The sequence below is a fragment of the Musa acuminata genome, chromosome BXJ2-4 (genome assembly GCF_036884655.1).
Source record: "Musa acuminata AAA Group cultivar baxijiao chromosome BXJ2-4, Cavendish_Baxijiao_AAA, whole genome shotgun sequence".
Taxonomy (NCBI): Eukaryota; Viridiplantae; Streptophyta; class Magnoliopsida; order Zingiberales; family Musaceae; genus Musa; species Musa acuminata.
In genome coordinates, this window is record NC_088341.1 from 17,592,545 (window position 1) to 17,607,300 (window position 14,756).

Genomic DNA, 14,756 nt, shown 5'->3' on the forward strand with positions numbered 1-14,756 from the left:
ATATTTTTATATTATAGTATTAAAATATTTATAACATAGCATAAAAATATTATAATTAGATCGAATCACCTTATCGACGGTCCATGGAAAAAGGAAGTCCTAAGAAATATGTTATAACAAATATAATACGGATTGACTGAGACCACGATTTGGGTCGCGGTCGACCTAACGAGCGGAGGTGTTGGAGAGCGTGAGACGTATGCTCGTACTCAAAGTCGTCCCTATTACCGCGTCGTGGAGGAGCGCTATATTTATGCTTCCGTGCTCGGTCCTTTTCCCTTGCGGTGGCGTTGTTTGCCCTAGAAGCTAGTACGGGTGGGAGAGACTGCGACGGAGGAGGACAGGTGGTGAAGAATCTCTCCTCCCCAATCTCGCTATCTTTTCGTCTCCTTCCTTATCTTAATTTGTTTTGTTGATCTCTTTTGGTTTGCCCTTCGCCCGTCGTAAAGTTAGGGTATTGATGTTTGTAGGGAGTGATTTATCATGCAATCGATCGATTTAACATGATAACACGAATTTTTTCTGGAGATTCTTTATCCTTGAATCGTTTCAGGTGTTGGTTGGTGACTCACACATGCAACTCTCTGTTTTTCTCAACCTGATGTACGCCGCAGCTGTCTGGATTGCCGGTTATGCTGCCACAGTCCTCGTCTTTTTCCGATTCTACTGAGTCTGTCTTCGTCGTCGTTGTCAGCAAAAGCAATAGCTGGAGCACAAGTAGCCGATAGGATAGTCGTAAGCGTCCGCGATGGGCTTCGCGCAGCTTGTTATTGGACCTGCCGGAAGCGGCAAGGTGAAGAATTTGTTTCCCTGTTGGTGCTTGAATCATGCTGATCGCTACTCTGATCATTGCTTCTCGATGTGCCTTCTTTTGTACTGCAGTCAACTTACTGTTCTAGCTTATATCAACACTGCGAGACCGTGAGAAGGACTATGCATATAGTGAATTTAGACCCAGCAGCTGAAAATTTCGACTATCCTGTCGCTATGGGTTTGTGTTCTTTTATTCTTCCTTCTCTTCCAGGTTCTACTACTTGAAATGGTTGACTTACTTGTGATGTCATATTATCGAAATGCAGATATAAGAGAGCTCATATCCTTGGATGATGTCATGGAGGAACTTGGATTGGGCCCGAATGGGGGGCTTATCTATTGCATGGAGTATCCTTTCACATAATTTCCTTCTCGTCTAACAATGTCCTTGTTTGATTAAAGCATCCCAAATTGGATGATTTTTAACCTGAAAGACTAATTGAAATGACTAGTTAAGAAAATGAATATAAATGCACAATTCCTCAAAGGATTATGCCAAGCTTTTTGATGGAAGACAGAATAATATCAGAAAAGCATGATTTTTTTCTGCAGAACCTTGAAACGGAATAAATATCTGGGAATTATGCATATGTTTTTATATATAAGATATCCATAACTTGGTTTAGACTGCTAATTGCTCCGAGTAGATTATGACATATTGGTTTGTGTTGTGCTTTGCCAAGCTTTCTGCTTGTCAAAGTATATTCAAGATGCATGTATGATTGACTTTTGGGGGTTTTTCATGCATTGGTTTCACACATTGAGTCTGATTATGGCGGAAACATCAATGTGTTGCTAGTCGTCTGAATTATATATGTATGGGACTATGAATGATAACAAAGTCCACCTCTGGAGCACCTAATAAAAAACCTCATTACAACCCATACTATGGACTTTATATTTTTCTAGTAAATAATTTTCCCATCTTCCATGTGACTTGAAGAACCTGATCTTCATGCTTCATCATCTATCAGCTTTGTTTCCGTCAGCTTGTTCTATGTGTTTGAATCTCCTACGGTAGTTCATAGTGTCCTTAAGAGTTCTATTGCAACCTGAGACCAATGATTAGTTTACTACTCTGACTTCTTTGATTTGTATAATTATTTCCTTTATACTATAACTTCCTTGAGGCTGCTGTGTTCAGTCTTAGTTTGTATAGTTTAGGCTCTTCAAACTAATATAATGATAGGCAAAGAAACTATCATATACTGTCTAGTGAAATTTGGAATGGTCATACGTTTACCTTATCATATATGCTAAAGATAATGCATGTTTTATTTTCCAAACTGTACATGCTATTTTTAGATTTTTTTCTTTCATTGTGTCATGCTGATAATAGCATTTATCCTATTGTGATTTGAAAACTGCAGTTCTAAACACTTAGATTTGGAAATATCATCTGACTTACAAGGGGCATGTGAAGAAATTTCACTCACATTGCGGTTATACTACTTTTTGGAATTGCAAATGTTGGTTTTGAATAGCTGCTTTTGTGGTTTCATGACAAATCCATTGGTCTTTCATGGTGTTGAAAATTCTTATGTGGTTGAATTTTTTGAATTTATGTCTTTGTGACATCATGCCTTTTTTTAAAGATTTTTTCTTCTTGATAAACAAACTTTAGGGCATCCTATTCTACACTAGATTTGTAGATGTGGAGATCTTGGTTATGGCTTGAAGAACTTGCTTTTTTCCTTCATAATCATCTTATTATTTGGGTAGGAACCTGCAACATTATTGTGAAGGCTGCATTCTGTTCTTGTTTTATTTTGAATTTCCTTAAAGTATTTTCAGGCACCTAGAAGATAGCCTGGATGATTGGTTGACAGTTGAACTGGACAACTATTTGGATGATGACTATCTTGTGTTTGATTGTCCAGGTAATATTACTGAGATAAAACATATTATGCTTTAGAGAGACTTTGTATATGATAAGAAGGAGAAACCAAGTATGCTTCCGATTGATGTTATTGGATAAATTAATTTTTACCATGATGGATATTCATGTGAAACGTTAGTGATTAGCCATTAGCTAAATTTTACCCAAAGATGCAAAACCAAGTTAGAGTTTTGTGTGCCACCATATGCCCATTAGCCATTAGCATAGTGCTGCCTGCATCATGGATTAAACAATCATGATAACAGGAGAAACTAGTATCGTGGCATGCAAGTGGTACCTTATCACACTTCCAGCCTACTCCAAATTTATCATGGAGTTCTTAACTTTATTTAGTTCAAATTGTGGTTGTTTATGCTTATCTCGATGCCAGCACATAGTTTTAAATAATTATTATTTTTCTAATTTTAACAATTATAGTTAGATGCTAAAGCAAAAACCGTTTAAAGACAATTTTTTCTCAAGGGTTGCATAAATGGTTTGTTGGTACTAAAAAGATACAAATTTAACTGATATTATGGGTAAAAATTGGTCTTTCAAACTTTAACAACAAAAGCAACAAATTACTTATCTTCCTTAGGATTGTAAAACAGTTTACTTTATGTGCATTAGGGATCTATTACAGTACAGTGCTGTAGAATTTAAATGATACCTGCTGGCAAAGGAATGTAATCTTCATGGATCATAAGTATTTAGTCCCATAAAGCCCATCATCTTTGGTTTGTATATTTCTCATCCATAGAGAACATTTGTATATGTATATATATACATTGTATGTCTCTGTTATCGAGTCTATTTTGCAGTTTAACAATATTTGAACATTAGACGTAATTGTTCCCATAAATCGTGTTTGTAAGTTGATAAAGGTAGACCTAGAACTTTGCCAAAGATCAAAGTCAGACATCAAACTAATCTAGTTTGAGATGGATTTAGTATTAACATAGTTTTATCATGTATACCATTTAATGTTAATTCAAAATATAATATGACGAACTCTATACATAAGGCTCTTGCCAATATGAGGTCTAGGAAGGTCCAATTTGTGCAACCCTATTTCTCGGAGAGGCTGCTTTCACACTTAAAGTCTAGTCACCTTGGTTGCAAAGGTGCAATACTAGAAGCTTAAATAATACTTTTTTTAAAAAATGACAACTAACTTGAAAATCTTTAAGAGAAAGGAAAACTTGAACTAGTATCATATGTTTGAATCTTGCCTTCCTATTTATTTTAAAGGAAATCAGAAGAAGTGACTGTGAGGTTTAGAAATAAACAATCAGTAAACCACCTTCTCCCTGTGTGTGGCCTGCTCAAGTTTTAGAATAAACCTGCGCTATGTACTCCAGGTTTCACGCAATTTATTGTTTGGGCTAATTGATAGGGCCACCATCGATTGCCCAATCGTGGTTTGGTATCCCAAAGCCTGGTATCGGGAAGTGATAATAGGAGAGTTCCCATGGCCAAGTGCATCCTGAGTATGACATAGGTATGGCTAAATGCTGCAGAAAATCTTGAATTCATGTTTCTATTAAGCCAAAAGTGTAAGTTAAGATATTATAGTCTTAAATATTTTGGTCTGTAAATGAGTGGTAACATCATACTGTTGTTGAGTGAACACAAATCACACTAGCTACTAAAGACAATGGTATATTTGCAAGAATTACAAAATATTATTTTATCAACCATTATAAAATTGATAGCCCTTGGATTTGCACATATATTGTCTATATCAAACACATTCAAATTTTATGGAATTTCAGTTTGTATTTGTGCACCATTAGAGTTCTAAATACCGGTCCAATCTTGGTTCCGGTAACTTAACGGACCAATACAGTACCAGTATACGAGGTGGTATACGATACTAATCTGTATAGTCGGATATCATCAAAAAATTTAAAAAAAGAATAGTGATTATTATTATCTAACTAATCTTGGTTCCGGTAACATATATTGTCTATATCAAACACATTCAAATTTTATGGAATTTCAGTTTGTATTTGTGCGCCATTAGAGTTCTAAATACCGGTCCAATCTTGGTTCCGGTAACTTAACGGACCAATACAGTACCAGTATATGAGGTGGTATAGGATACTAATCTGTATAGTCGGATATCATCAAAAAATAAAAAAAAAATAGTGATTATTATCTAGCTATACAGCTCAAAAAATGGTATATTGTACTGGTCGAATAACTTACGAAATGGGAATTGCATTAATATCTATAACCAGTCTAAGTTACCTGTCCGTTATTATTGAATCCATGCCCAGTAGGATGGAACATATTTACAACTTTTGGTTGCCGCTTATAGTCACTTTATGATCTCCAGGTCAGATTGAACTCTTTACACATGTTCCTGTTCTGCGGAACTTTGTGGACCATCTAAAGCGCAAGAATTTCAATGTCTGTGCTGTATACTTGCTTGATTCACAGGTTTGTCCCGAGTTATCTTAGTAAGGTTCAAACTTCAAAGTCTTTCATTCAAACTGGTGAACATTTATTTAATTGTATTTGTTACATTTTTCAGTTCATGACAGATGTGCCGAAGTATATAAGTGGTTGCCTGGCATCTCTTTCTGCGATGGTTCAGCTTGAACTACCTCATGTCAACATTCTTTCAAAAATGGACTTGGTGACAGATAAAAAGGATGTTGAGAAGTGGGTTATTATTCATCTATGCTTTAGTTGTATTGTTTTTTACTGTTGTTACTTGTGGTTCTTACTTCTTGTTCATTTGATTTAGTTACTTAAATCCAGAGGCAAAGATTCTGCTGTCTGAGTTGAATAAGCACATGGCTCCTCGGTTTGCAAACCTGAATAAAGCTTTGGCAGAACTGGTACGAGTAAAAGCAACATATATTTGACATCAATTAGTTATATGTTTATAAATCTTCCGGTTTTGGTGGGTCTGTATTATCGAGATTCTTTTGTAATGTTTACTACATTTTCTAATATAGGAAATATGGGGCCCAGTCTTGTCAATTAATGCAAGCCTCTACAAACCAGTACAAATAAATGCAAGTTAGAATGAAAGGGAGATGCAGGATTTTGGTCTGTGTTGTGTTTAAATAAATAAGGAGTTGGAGTTGCTAGGTATATAATATTTTTTTGGCGTAATCTGATGCGTGACATGAATTGTTAGAAAAACATGACTAGTGTATGAATTAAGACACTGGAACTTGGTTTTAGAATGCAAATGATTTAGCTTTGTAATGATCAAATAAATTTTACTTTGGTGTTGAAATAGTGCCTTCAGTCTATTCATAACTTTCTTATCGGTTTATGCAATTGTTATAATCTTTGTTCTTTTCTTAGATTGATGACTACAGCATGGTCAACTTTATACCCCTCGACTTAAGGAAGGAGAGCAGGTAAACAAACATCCTAGTAAAGACCCAGCAGTTTCTTATATTTGAGAGTATTGAGGTAACTGTGGTTTTATACACAATCGATATTTGAAGTGCTTGTGGATTTTTTTGCTGCTTGGCAGCCATCGTTATGATTTTGAGAGTTTCTTTTTCAAATTTGGTGATCAAGCAAATTGTTTGCTCCTGTTTTCAATGTGCTGTCGAGCTTGCTATTGGATTCTTCACCTGCATTTGCGCATCCCTGGGTCCAAATTTATTTGATCGTGCTATTAGCTATCGATTTTATTTGCATCCTTAGCCACCACTTCCTGCTGATGATCAGACCTGCCTCCTGCTGATAATTGTTCAGGCTTGAGCCAACCTTAAAAACACTAACCTTTTTCTATTCTTTTTTCTTTTATGCAGCATTCAGTATGTATTATCGTGCATTGACAACTGCATCCAGTACGGTGAAGATGCCGATGTGAAGATCAAGGATTTTGATCCGGACGAAGACGATTAATTCAATTATCAATGCTGGGAACATAAGGAACCCCCACCATGACAAAATATCCCAACTTTTCATTTTTGTAAAGCCTCCTTTTTCCTTTCTCTACAGTCTTCGACCAGAAGTTTGTTAATCATCTCAACCTTCTTGCATTTGGTTACATTTCAGGAAAGTTAAATACTGTTTTCAACTGTAAACTGTTCATTTGGGTCTTCTCTCTCTCGAGTAAGAAAGGCACGTTAGTTTAGAGTCCTGTAATAGGGAGGAGGCATCTCCTCCTGTGCGTGCATTGGTCACCTACTCATGGAAGAAATCAAGTCAATTGGCCTACAATTTTTTGTTCTCTGTTGTGCTCGAATAAGCTGCCCACGTTAAAAAAAAGTCATATTCATCACAGGAAATTCTTAATGGTTTCTCGAATGTAATTGGTGAAATTTATAATATATTGCTTGATGAGAAAAAGACGCATCTGCTTTCATGGATTAGTTTTTCTATAATATTAAATTGATTTTTTATATTTGTATAAGAAGATGATTTGACAAGTTATATTAGAAATAAATTGTCCTGTTACATCGTTCAGAGCATCATGTTCTTATATATATATATATATATATATATATATATATATATATATATATATATATATTCTGTTGACCTTGGAACATAGTGAGACAAAAGACTAAGAGATTTAGGTTTCGTAAAACTAAAATATATTAATGATTAAAAAATAGAGGAAATGTTTGTGGGTCTTTAGATACGATCCAAAGGGTTGCTCGTTTGTAGTACGAGAAATCAAATATTTAAGTTCAAAAATAACCTCACAATAAAATAAACTTAAAAAGAGGTAACAACACTATCTATGTACACCACCAACCTTCCATAGAATTAAGAGAAAGAGTTTATATTGTGAGATCCAAATCTGTAACGAGGAAGCCTATTAAGATAGACGTCTGACCCATCTATCTTCTACGATCATAAATATCTTATATTTGAGAAAAATATAAGATCATAATTAAAGTTCGTGGGCGAAGCTTGATACGATCGAAAGGTTGTTCATTTATAGTTCGAGAAATCAATGTTTAAGTCACAAAAATAAACTCAAGAGGTAACAAACACTATCTATGTACATCATAACCTTCCATAAAATTAAGAGATACGGTTCTTCCATGTTGCTATAGATGATCTGATTAAAGGGTGCAATAAGATGAAAGAGTTTACATTGTGAGATTCCAAATCTGTAACGAGGAAGCCTCTCAAGATGGATGTCTGACCCAACCTTGTGCCACACAGCAGATGTCAACTCTTTTAGGTTATCTGCAATGGATCATGATAGATGCATTTATTCGCTTATAATCCATGAACCCTTTTCATTTCAGATATATCTCAACCACTTTTCAACTCATATTTGTCAGACTGATGCATTTTCAAAGTTGTGTGCAGGGACAGATCAAAATTAGCCATCAAAGATTGCATGCATGCTGATGAAGATTTCATCAATTCATTTTCAATTCAAGATGTAATGCACAAAGTTAGTTATTTTGCCATCGAAACTTTTAATCTCCAAGTATCAGACCTTCGTGCTGCTTTCCTGTGTTCCTCTTCGGAAGAATCTGCAGCACCCAAGGATATGTCTCGAAACTGATCACCAGCTGCTTCCATTGGCTAAGCAAGCAGCAGGCCCAACCACCACTCCAAGAGCCAACGTTCCGAGAGTAGCTAATCTGCGACTAAGGTCTCTGAGAGCTAAAAATAATGATCTCCAACCACGGTGATGAAAGCTACCAATATGTTGTAATATACACTAAAAAATGTACTGATTGATGCTGCTGCATTTGGACACCAAAACCAGATGATTAATTGAATTTGGACCTCAAATCAAGCACCAGGAAAGAGTTTGATCCTTCTTTTGATCAAAAAATAACAATTCCATGTAAAATAATCTGCTTGCTTAACCTCCAAGTATTCCAGCAGAATTTGATGGATCTTGGTTTTTCCATTGAATTTAATCAAGGAGTGACATTTTCTTTGACCATCAGCTTGATATCTTCTACTCTGAACAGTTGCAGAAACAACATGGAGGACTAATCCATATTCTCTCGGTAATGATCAACATGGATATATATGCTACTCCATCTCCCTCGCACATGTCTCTTCCAAGGAGAATTCACAAGTCAGAAAGACAAATCAGAGTATTTATTTATTTATTTATTTATTTATTTACTACCCTGGCCTGCCTGCTCCAATTTCTCTTCTTTATTTCTCACCCCCTCCGGTCTCCATGTGGGTCTCTTCTCGTTAGGGTTTCTTCCCACCAGGAGGAAGAGACCATCCCCACCCCACATGCCAAGCTAGGTGAGGTGTGGTGTGGTGGTGGGCACTTGTTAATTTGCACTCTAACCACATGGGTAAATTAGATCTCAATTCTTGGATCTTGTGATATAATGAGTTGGAATCCATAAGCTTGATATCTTCTACTATACATATGGTATTTCCTTATCATCGTAAGTACATCAAGCTGACTATGTAAGACAACCCTTATCTGTGCCCATGACATTCAGATAAATCATCTTTATATCATCTGTGCAGAATAGACAGCTTATTCTATGTCACAACCCAAAACCAAAATGGCAGATCAAAGTTGGGTGGTCTTATCATTTCTTTAGTGATACATGTTCTTATCAGCTAGCCAACAAAGTTGACTACTCCTATACTTTTAAATCTCCATAAGACCCACCTTTTTTTGGGATCCACATGTAGGAGCTTTTAATTAGCTCACAGATCTCATCCAACTCACTACCTAGTAAGAGGAGATCTGTAGTCCCATGTGGAACTCAAGGATGTGGCGAGTTAGAAGATTAATAATCGATGATCAACTATGAGCATGATCTGCGGAGCTTTCACTGTAAAGAACGGAACCAATGCATGGGGTTTCTGTGACTTCCTGCTTCTGAACTCAGCAACCTTAATACTCTCACAGAGCTTTGGATCTCCCACAACAGAATAATGAATGTTTTCTGCATCATGTTTAGGGTTTCTGCACCACGTGATGATTCTTTTACTGCTATGGCGGCCACGAATCTCTTTCTTTGACCTTAATTACCTCCTCTCACGCTCTTGTTCATGCAGATGGCTGATCGCATGAAATGTGACTGCACACCAAACCTAAAACGGAAGAGACAATATTTAAGGAAGATGGACGCCAAAGTCGTCCAACCACCATGAAATGCCGAAGGTACCGACAAACACACGCTGCAGGAGAGCTGATATTTTGTGTTCCAACATGAGAGGAAGAGAGAGAAGACCGATGAAGTACCTTTCATCCCTGCACAAAGCAGCTCTATTCCATTAATTTATATATATATATATATAATATTCATATGTTAATTATCATACGTGTGAAAACATATTTGATAAAATCTTTCAAATGTTTAAGCATGTGCGAGAGTAAATATACCGAGAAAATTTCAATCCTAAACAACATATCTGAGGAGCCTTTTTATAATGTAATTTATGATTGTTGCACTCGAGGTTATGATTCGATATCAAAATAGTTACATGCACATTCCCTTCAATCACAGATGCGATCGTGTCGTATCGAACGTAACATATCGATCATATTGTATCATAATGAGATATCAATAGTCTTCTTTCAGGCGTCATCAGAGCAAGTTCGCTAGCTGAAAGATTACTGGGGAAGAAGGGAGACGGTCTCCATCTCCATAGCATTCGCTTCCTTTTTCTACGTATTAATCTGACTCTCTTACCCGTAATAAAAGAAAAAAGGTATATGACTTATATATATATATATATATATATATATATATATATATATATATATATATACGTGACGTGATTGTAATGGAAGTCTCGGTGCGCATGGGCGGCCGGAGGTGTTAAAGGAAGGCGGCTGCTTTCCGTCCATTGCTGACCGAGACAAGTCAAGTATGATGAACAAGTGAAGCATTCGGTGCCCGATCAACTGTCCCACAGTAATTTGACTGAAGGTGCAAGTTTGGAATCCGGATGACCATTTCCCCAATGAATCCAAAGTTTAGGAACTAATATTGGATAAATAAAATCTTGTAAATTGTTTTCTCAGAACCTGAGAAATATAAGTAAGCTTTTTGATATATTTCATGTGTTCTTCATGTCTCGGAAGAAACCTAAATGGAACAGATAAAACATTTTACTCTCAAACAAATCATAAGAGACCCAAAAAAAACAAAAAAACTACAAGTAACAAAAGAATAATTCAGAATATTAATAAAATTACATATAAATTAGAAAATAAATTTAAATATCAACCCGAAAATCTTGTGATTCAGAGACTAATTTCTCTTGATCTCCTATGATCTATTAAAGAAAATTCATATAAGCACTTCAAAATATTTTTCTTTTATATTCATATACCAAAACTTTGAGATACAGAGACTAATTTCCATCTTCAAGCAAAAACTTCCTAGACTTTGTCCTCCATTCGATCTGTTTTCATTGCTTTTGGATTGATCTAATTTTGAGAAATCATGAAATGTTGTTTTCATTTATATTAATCTAATTTTGCCATCAAATCCTTTGCTCATCGTTCTCATGGAGTAGAATTTAGATGGAGGACAACTTGGATTCCACTATCTCCTTCATGTTGATCCAGCCACCTCAAAGTCCTCCGTGAAAGAAGAAGTCCCAATGCCGGAGTTCATCATCCAGCATGCTTCCGAGAAGAGGAATACAATAATATTATCCTCCCTCCTATATAAATAAGAGAGAGACATATTAATGTATTCAAGCTAAAACTTCTTCAATAATTGTTCTTATCTTCTATTCTTTTCATCGTGATATCAGTGAAAAAAGCGAAGCTTCCTTCGACCAGCGATCAATGTCGCTGAGAAAAGTGAAGCTTCACCCTTGCTTTTAGCCAACGACCAACATTGCTGCAGCCACATTCCTAAGAGGCTCCACGGCCAATCCTCATCTTCCTCACCGCGGTAGTCTTCGCTGTTTTGCCAACAGTCGACAGACTTAAGGAGAACGAAGGACGGACTTAAGAAGAACGAAGGGAACGCATGTGCCATCACAGTAATAGCAATCGCAACAGCAGCAGCGATATGCTCTTGCTCTACTCACGAAGCCTCTTACTCGTAAATCATTCTTTGCATCAATCCAAAATTGGTATCCTTGACAGGAGCATCATCTTATCTCTATTCTATTGAGGGAAATCATCTATTCTGTTGAGAAAAATCTATAAATAGAAGAGGAACATATTAATGTATTCAAGCTAAAACTTCTTCAATAAAGCTTTTTCAATAATTATTTTTATCTACTATTCTTTTCATCCGGCCTACGTTGATAAGATCTATGATTATTTATTATTAGAATAACATTTCACACACGAAAGAAAGTGTTTGGGAGTGAACTTTTGGGGAGTTCTCATGCTGTATTATGTAGCAAACATTATTATTATTATTTGCATCAGCCAAATTCCTAGGGATTGGACTGAGTCCTAAAATTAAGACTTGTGTCCTTAACCAATGTTGTTTTCTTTCATTTTCATTTTCTTTTTCTTTCTCTTTCTCGATGGTGATTGAATCAGTTGAAGGGATTGGAAAGCATGACATCCCAAATATTAGGTGGAGAAATATAAGAAATTTCCCTTACACCCACTCATGTTTGTTTCATGCTGCATCTAAATGAAGCCACAATGTGACCTTTTCATTATGTTGGATTTTCTTGAATTAGAGTCCAATTCAGTATTTTTTTTCTTCTGTATTTTATACATGAATATTTTTCAATTTGTTCCTCAATATGTAGTTAGGCCAGATTCTGATTTATGAGGATTATTTTTTGTTTCACTATTTTGCATTGTAGAATGGTTCACTCATCTGCGTCATTTTATGATTTATTTTCCCAATTATTACTTAAAATATTTTACTCATCACATGATTTTGACATCATATAGAATATTTTATTGTTGATTCTTTTATGAGGACCAATTTCATGCCTTTGTCTGTAAAATATCATTTAGTTATGGAACTCCTGATTGTACTAAGCCTACTAAGTCAAACTTGTGTCACCTCACCTACAGCCAAAAAGGTTATTTCCAAGCCACTTGCAATATATATATATATATATATATATATATATATATATATATATATATATATATATATATATATATATATATGTTGGTGAGATAACTAAATAGTTATTATGAAGATGAGGTCTCTATCGAGATCAGGCTTCTTATCAAGATGTGACGTGCATCACGAGGCAAGACGGCTGCGATGGAAGGGAAGGGAATCCGTATCGTGACGCGGATTGCTCCGGAAGCAACTTTTTGGCAACGCGTTGTATTTCACGAACGAAGTTACCGCTTCCGTCGCGAATCCCCGCCGGCCAAGTTACTACCGCCTGCAGCCCCCTACCACGTCGCCATCTCATCGGGCTGACCTGCTTCCACCGGCTGCTCCCGGTCACCGCGCCTATAAGTAGTGCCCCGCGCATCACCCCGCTTCCCTCGCCCGTGACTCCATCTGGCCTTTGGACGACGCTTTTTGTTTCTCTTCTTCGGGAAACGCCAGCGTTGCATGGCAGTGAGCTCCCTGGCCCGTGAGGTGTCCGACCTCTGCATCGGGAAGCCGGCAGTGAGGTCGCTGCCGCTCTCTGCCACCATCGGCGACGCCCTTATCGCCCTCCGGAGCAGCGGAGAGGATCGCCTCGCCGTCTGGGCCGCTGACCGGAATCGGCCCGATAGGAAGGCTTGCGTCGGCACGGTGTGCATGGTCGACATCGTCTGTTACCTCTGCTCCAAGGAGAATATCGCGGCGCCCGGTGCCGCCCTCGCGGCACCCGTCTCCGTGATCCTCCCGCCCAAGGCCGCCGCCCCCCTCGTCCGCCGCGTCGAGCCCAGCTCCAGGTGCATCCGCCATCCTTTTCCTAAAAAAAGATGATCTTTTTTCGGTGATGCAGTATCTTATGTTGTTCTCTGGATCTACGGAAGGGGAAATAGAAGACAAAGAGTGGTCTTATTTGGTTCTCTGTTACGATACATACTCTTCTAGTAGAATTTTTTAGACCTTTCTGCTTTAAATTCGTGGATTTGATGAACAGCGTTGCTAATTTGACGCTTCTTGATGGCAATTGCAGCATCTTGGAAGCCCTCGACGCGATTCTGGAGGGGGCGCAGAGCCTGGTGGTGCCCCTCCGTCCCGCCGCGTCGCGGAGGAAGCCCGCGGGCGGAGGCGGCGCCGCCCTCGAGTTCTGCTGGCTGACGCAGGAGGACCTCGTCCGCTTCTTCCTCAACTCCATCGCCCTTTTCTCCCCAGCCCCCGCGCTCTCCGTCACCGACCTCGGCCTCGTCCACCCTGCCCCACTGGCCGTCCGCCCCCAGGACCCCGCGCTCTCCGCGCTCCCGCTCATCCGCGCCGCCCTCGTCGACCAGACCTCCGTCGCTGTCGTCTCCGACGACGGCCGCCTCCTCGGGGAGATCTCCCCCTCCACCCTCGTCCACTGCGACCAGCGCGTCGCCGCCGCCCTCGCCGCGCTATCCGCCGGCGACCTCATGGCCTACGTCGACTGCTTCGGTGCTCCGCCCGAGTCCGCTATAGGCGCCATCAAGGCCAGGTTGCAGGAGAAGGGGCTGTTGAGCATGCTGGAGCTCCTGGAGGCCGACTTCTCCCCGCCGTTCTTGTCCTCGGCATCCTCGTCCTCGTCCTCGTCCTCGTCCGACGAGGAGTCCTCGCCAGCAGCGGCATTGCAGAGGCCGAGGCGGCTGAGGTCGGCGGGGAGGTCAGGGAGCTACTCGGCGAGGATGGGGAGACGGTCAGAGGAAGCAATCGTGTGCCATCCGGAGAGCTCGCTGGTGGCGGTGATGATACAGGCGTTGACGCACCGGGTGAGCTACGTGTGGGTCGTCAACGACGACTACTTCCTTGTGGGGATCGTCGCCTTCTCTGATATCCTCAGCGTCTTCCGGGAGCAGCTGGATTAGCTTCTTCGACTCGACGAGCGCGGAGAGCGATGCGCCTCTCTCTCTCTCTCTCTCTCTCTCTCTCTCTTTCTCTCTCTCTCTCTCTTAATTAAGCTGCTCCTGTACGTGTACATTAGTCCGCTAAGCATCGTTGTTTGTGGGGGGTTTAATGTGTTGGTTTAGATGGTTGCTGTTAATTGCTACGTTTCCATTTAGCTTATGAGTTTAATGTGT

At 39.0% G+C, this 14,756-nt stretch overlaps 2 protein-coding genes across 4 annotated transcripts; both read left to right on the forward strand.

Annotated features, from left to right (window-relative positions):
* The first annotated feature begins 173 nt into the window (after nt 1–173).
* On the forward strand, nt 174–6,892 carry LOC103972975 (uncharacterized). 3 transcript variants are annotated; one of them, XM_009387401.3, is made up of 11 exons: nt 260–344; nt 554–603; nt 695–793; nt 883–991; nt 1,080–1,161; nt 2,608–2,693; nt 5,034–5,137; nt 5,232–5,362; nt 5,448–5,541; nt 6,020–6,075; nt 6,478–6,892. In XM_009387401.3, exons 3-11 carry the CDS (start codon nt 749–751, stop codon nt 6,572–6,574), a joined length of 804 nt encoding a protein of 267 aa, XP_009385676.1. In that variant the 5' UTR covers nt 260–344; nt 554–603; nt 695–748; the 3' UTR covers nt 6,575–6,892. The 3 variants fall into 3 exon arrangements, with proteins under 3 accessions (XP_064960204.1, XP_009385676.1, XP_009385677.1); XM_065104132.1 differs by having other exon boundaries at nt 174–344; nt 554–793; XM_009387402.3 differs by lacking the exon at nt 554–603 and having other exon boundaries at nt 272–344.
* A 6,185-nt stretch (nt 6,893–13,077) lies between these two features.
* LOC135610098 (CBS domain-containing protein CBSX5-like) lies at nt 13,078–14,742 on the forward strand. The gene is made up of 2 exons (XM_065104133.1): nt 13,078–13,469; nt 13,700–14,742. The coding sequence occupies exons 1-2, from the start codon at nt 13,141–13,143 to the stop codon at nt 14,541–14,543; spliced, it is 1,173 nt and encodes a 390-aa protein (XP_064960205.1). The 5' UTR covers nt 13,078–13,140; the 3' UTR covers nt 14,544–14,742.
* The last annotated feature ends 14 nt before the right edge of the window (nt 14,743–14,756 follow it).

What these genes read in the sequence shown, in the direction of transcription:
- LOC135610098 (XM_065104133.1), top strand. Translation starts at nt 13,141, where the DNA reads ATGGCAGTGAGCTCCCTGGCCCGTGAGGTGTCCGACCTCTGCATCGGG. An exon ending in CGCGTCGAGCCCAGCTCCAG is followed by an intron (nt 13,470 to 13,699) that starts GTGCATCCGCCA and finishes TGGCAATTGCAG; the next exon opens with CATCTTGGAAGCCCTCGACG.
- LOC103972975 (XM_065104132.1), top strand. Translation starts at nt 749, where the DNA reads ATGGGCTTCGCGCAGCTTGTTATTGGACCTGCCGGAAGCGGCAAG. An exon ending in TCTTGTGTTTGATTGTCCAG is followed by an intron (nt 2,694 to 5,033) that starts GTAATATTACTG and finishes TATGATCTCCAG; the next exon opens with GTCAGATTGAACTCTTTACA. An exon ending in TATACTTGCTTGATTCACAG is followed by an intron (nt 5,138 to 5,231) that starts GTTTGTCCCGAG and finishes TACATTTTTCAG; the next exon opens with TTCATGACAGATGTGCCGAA.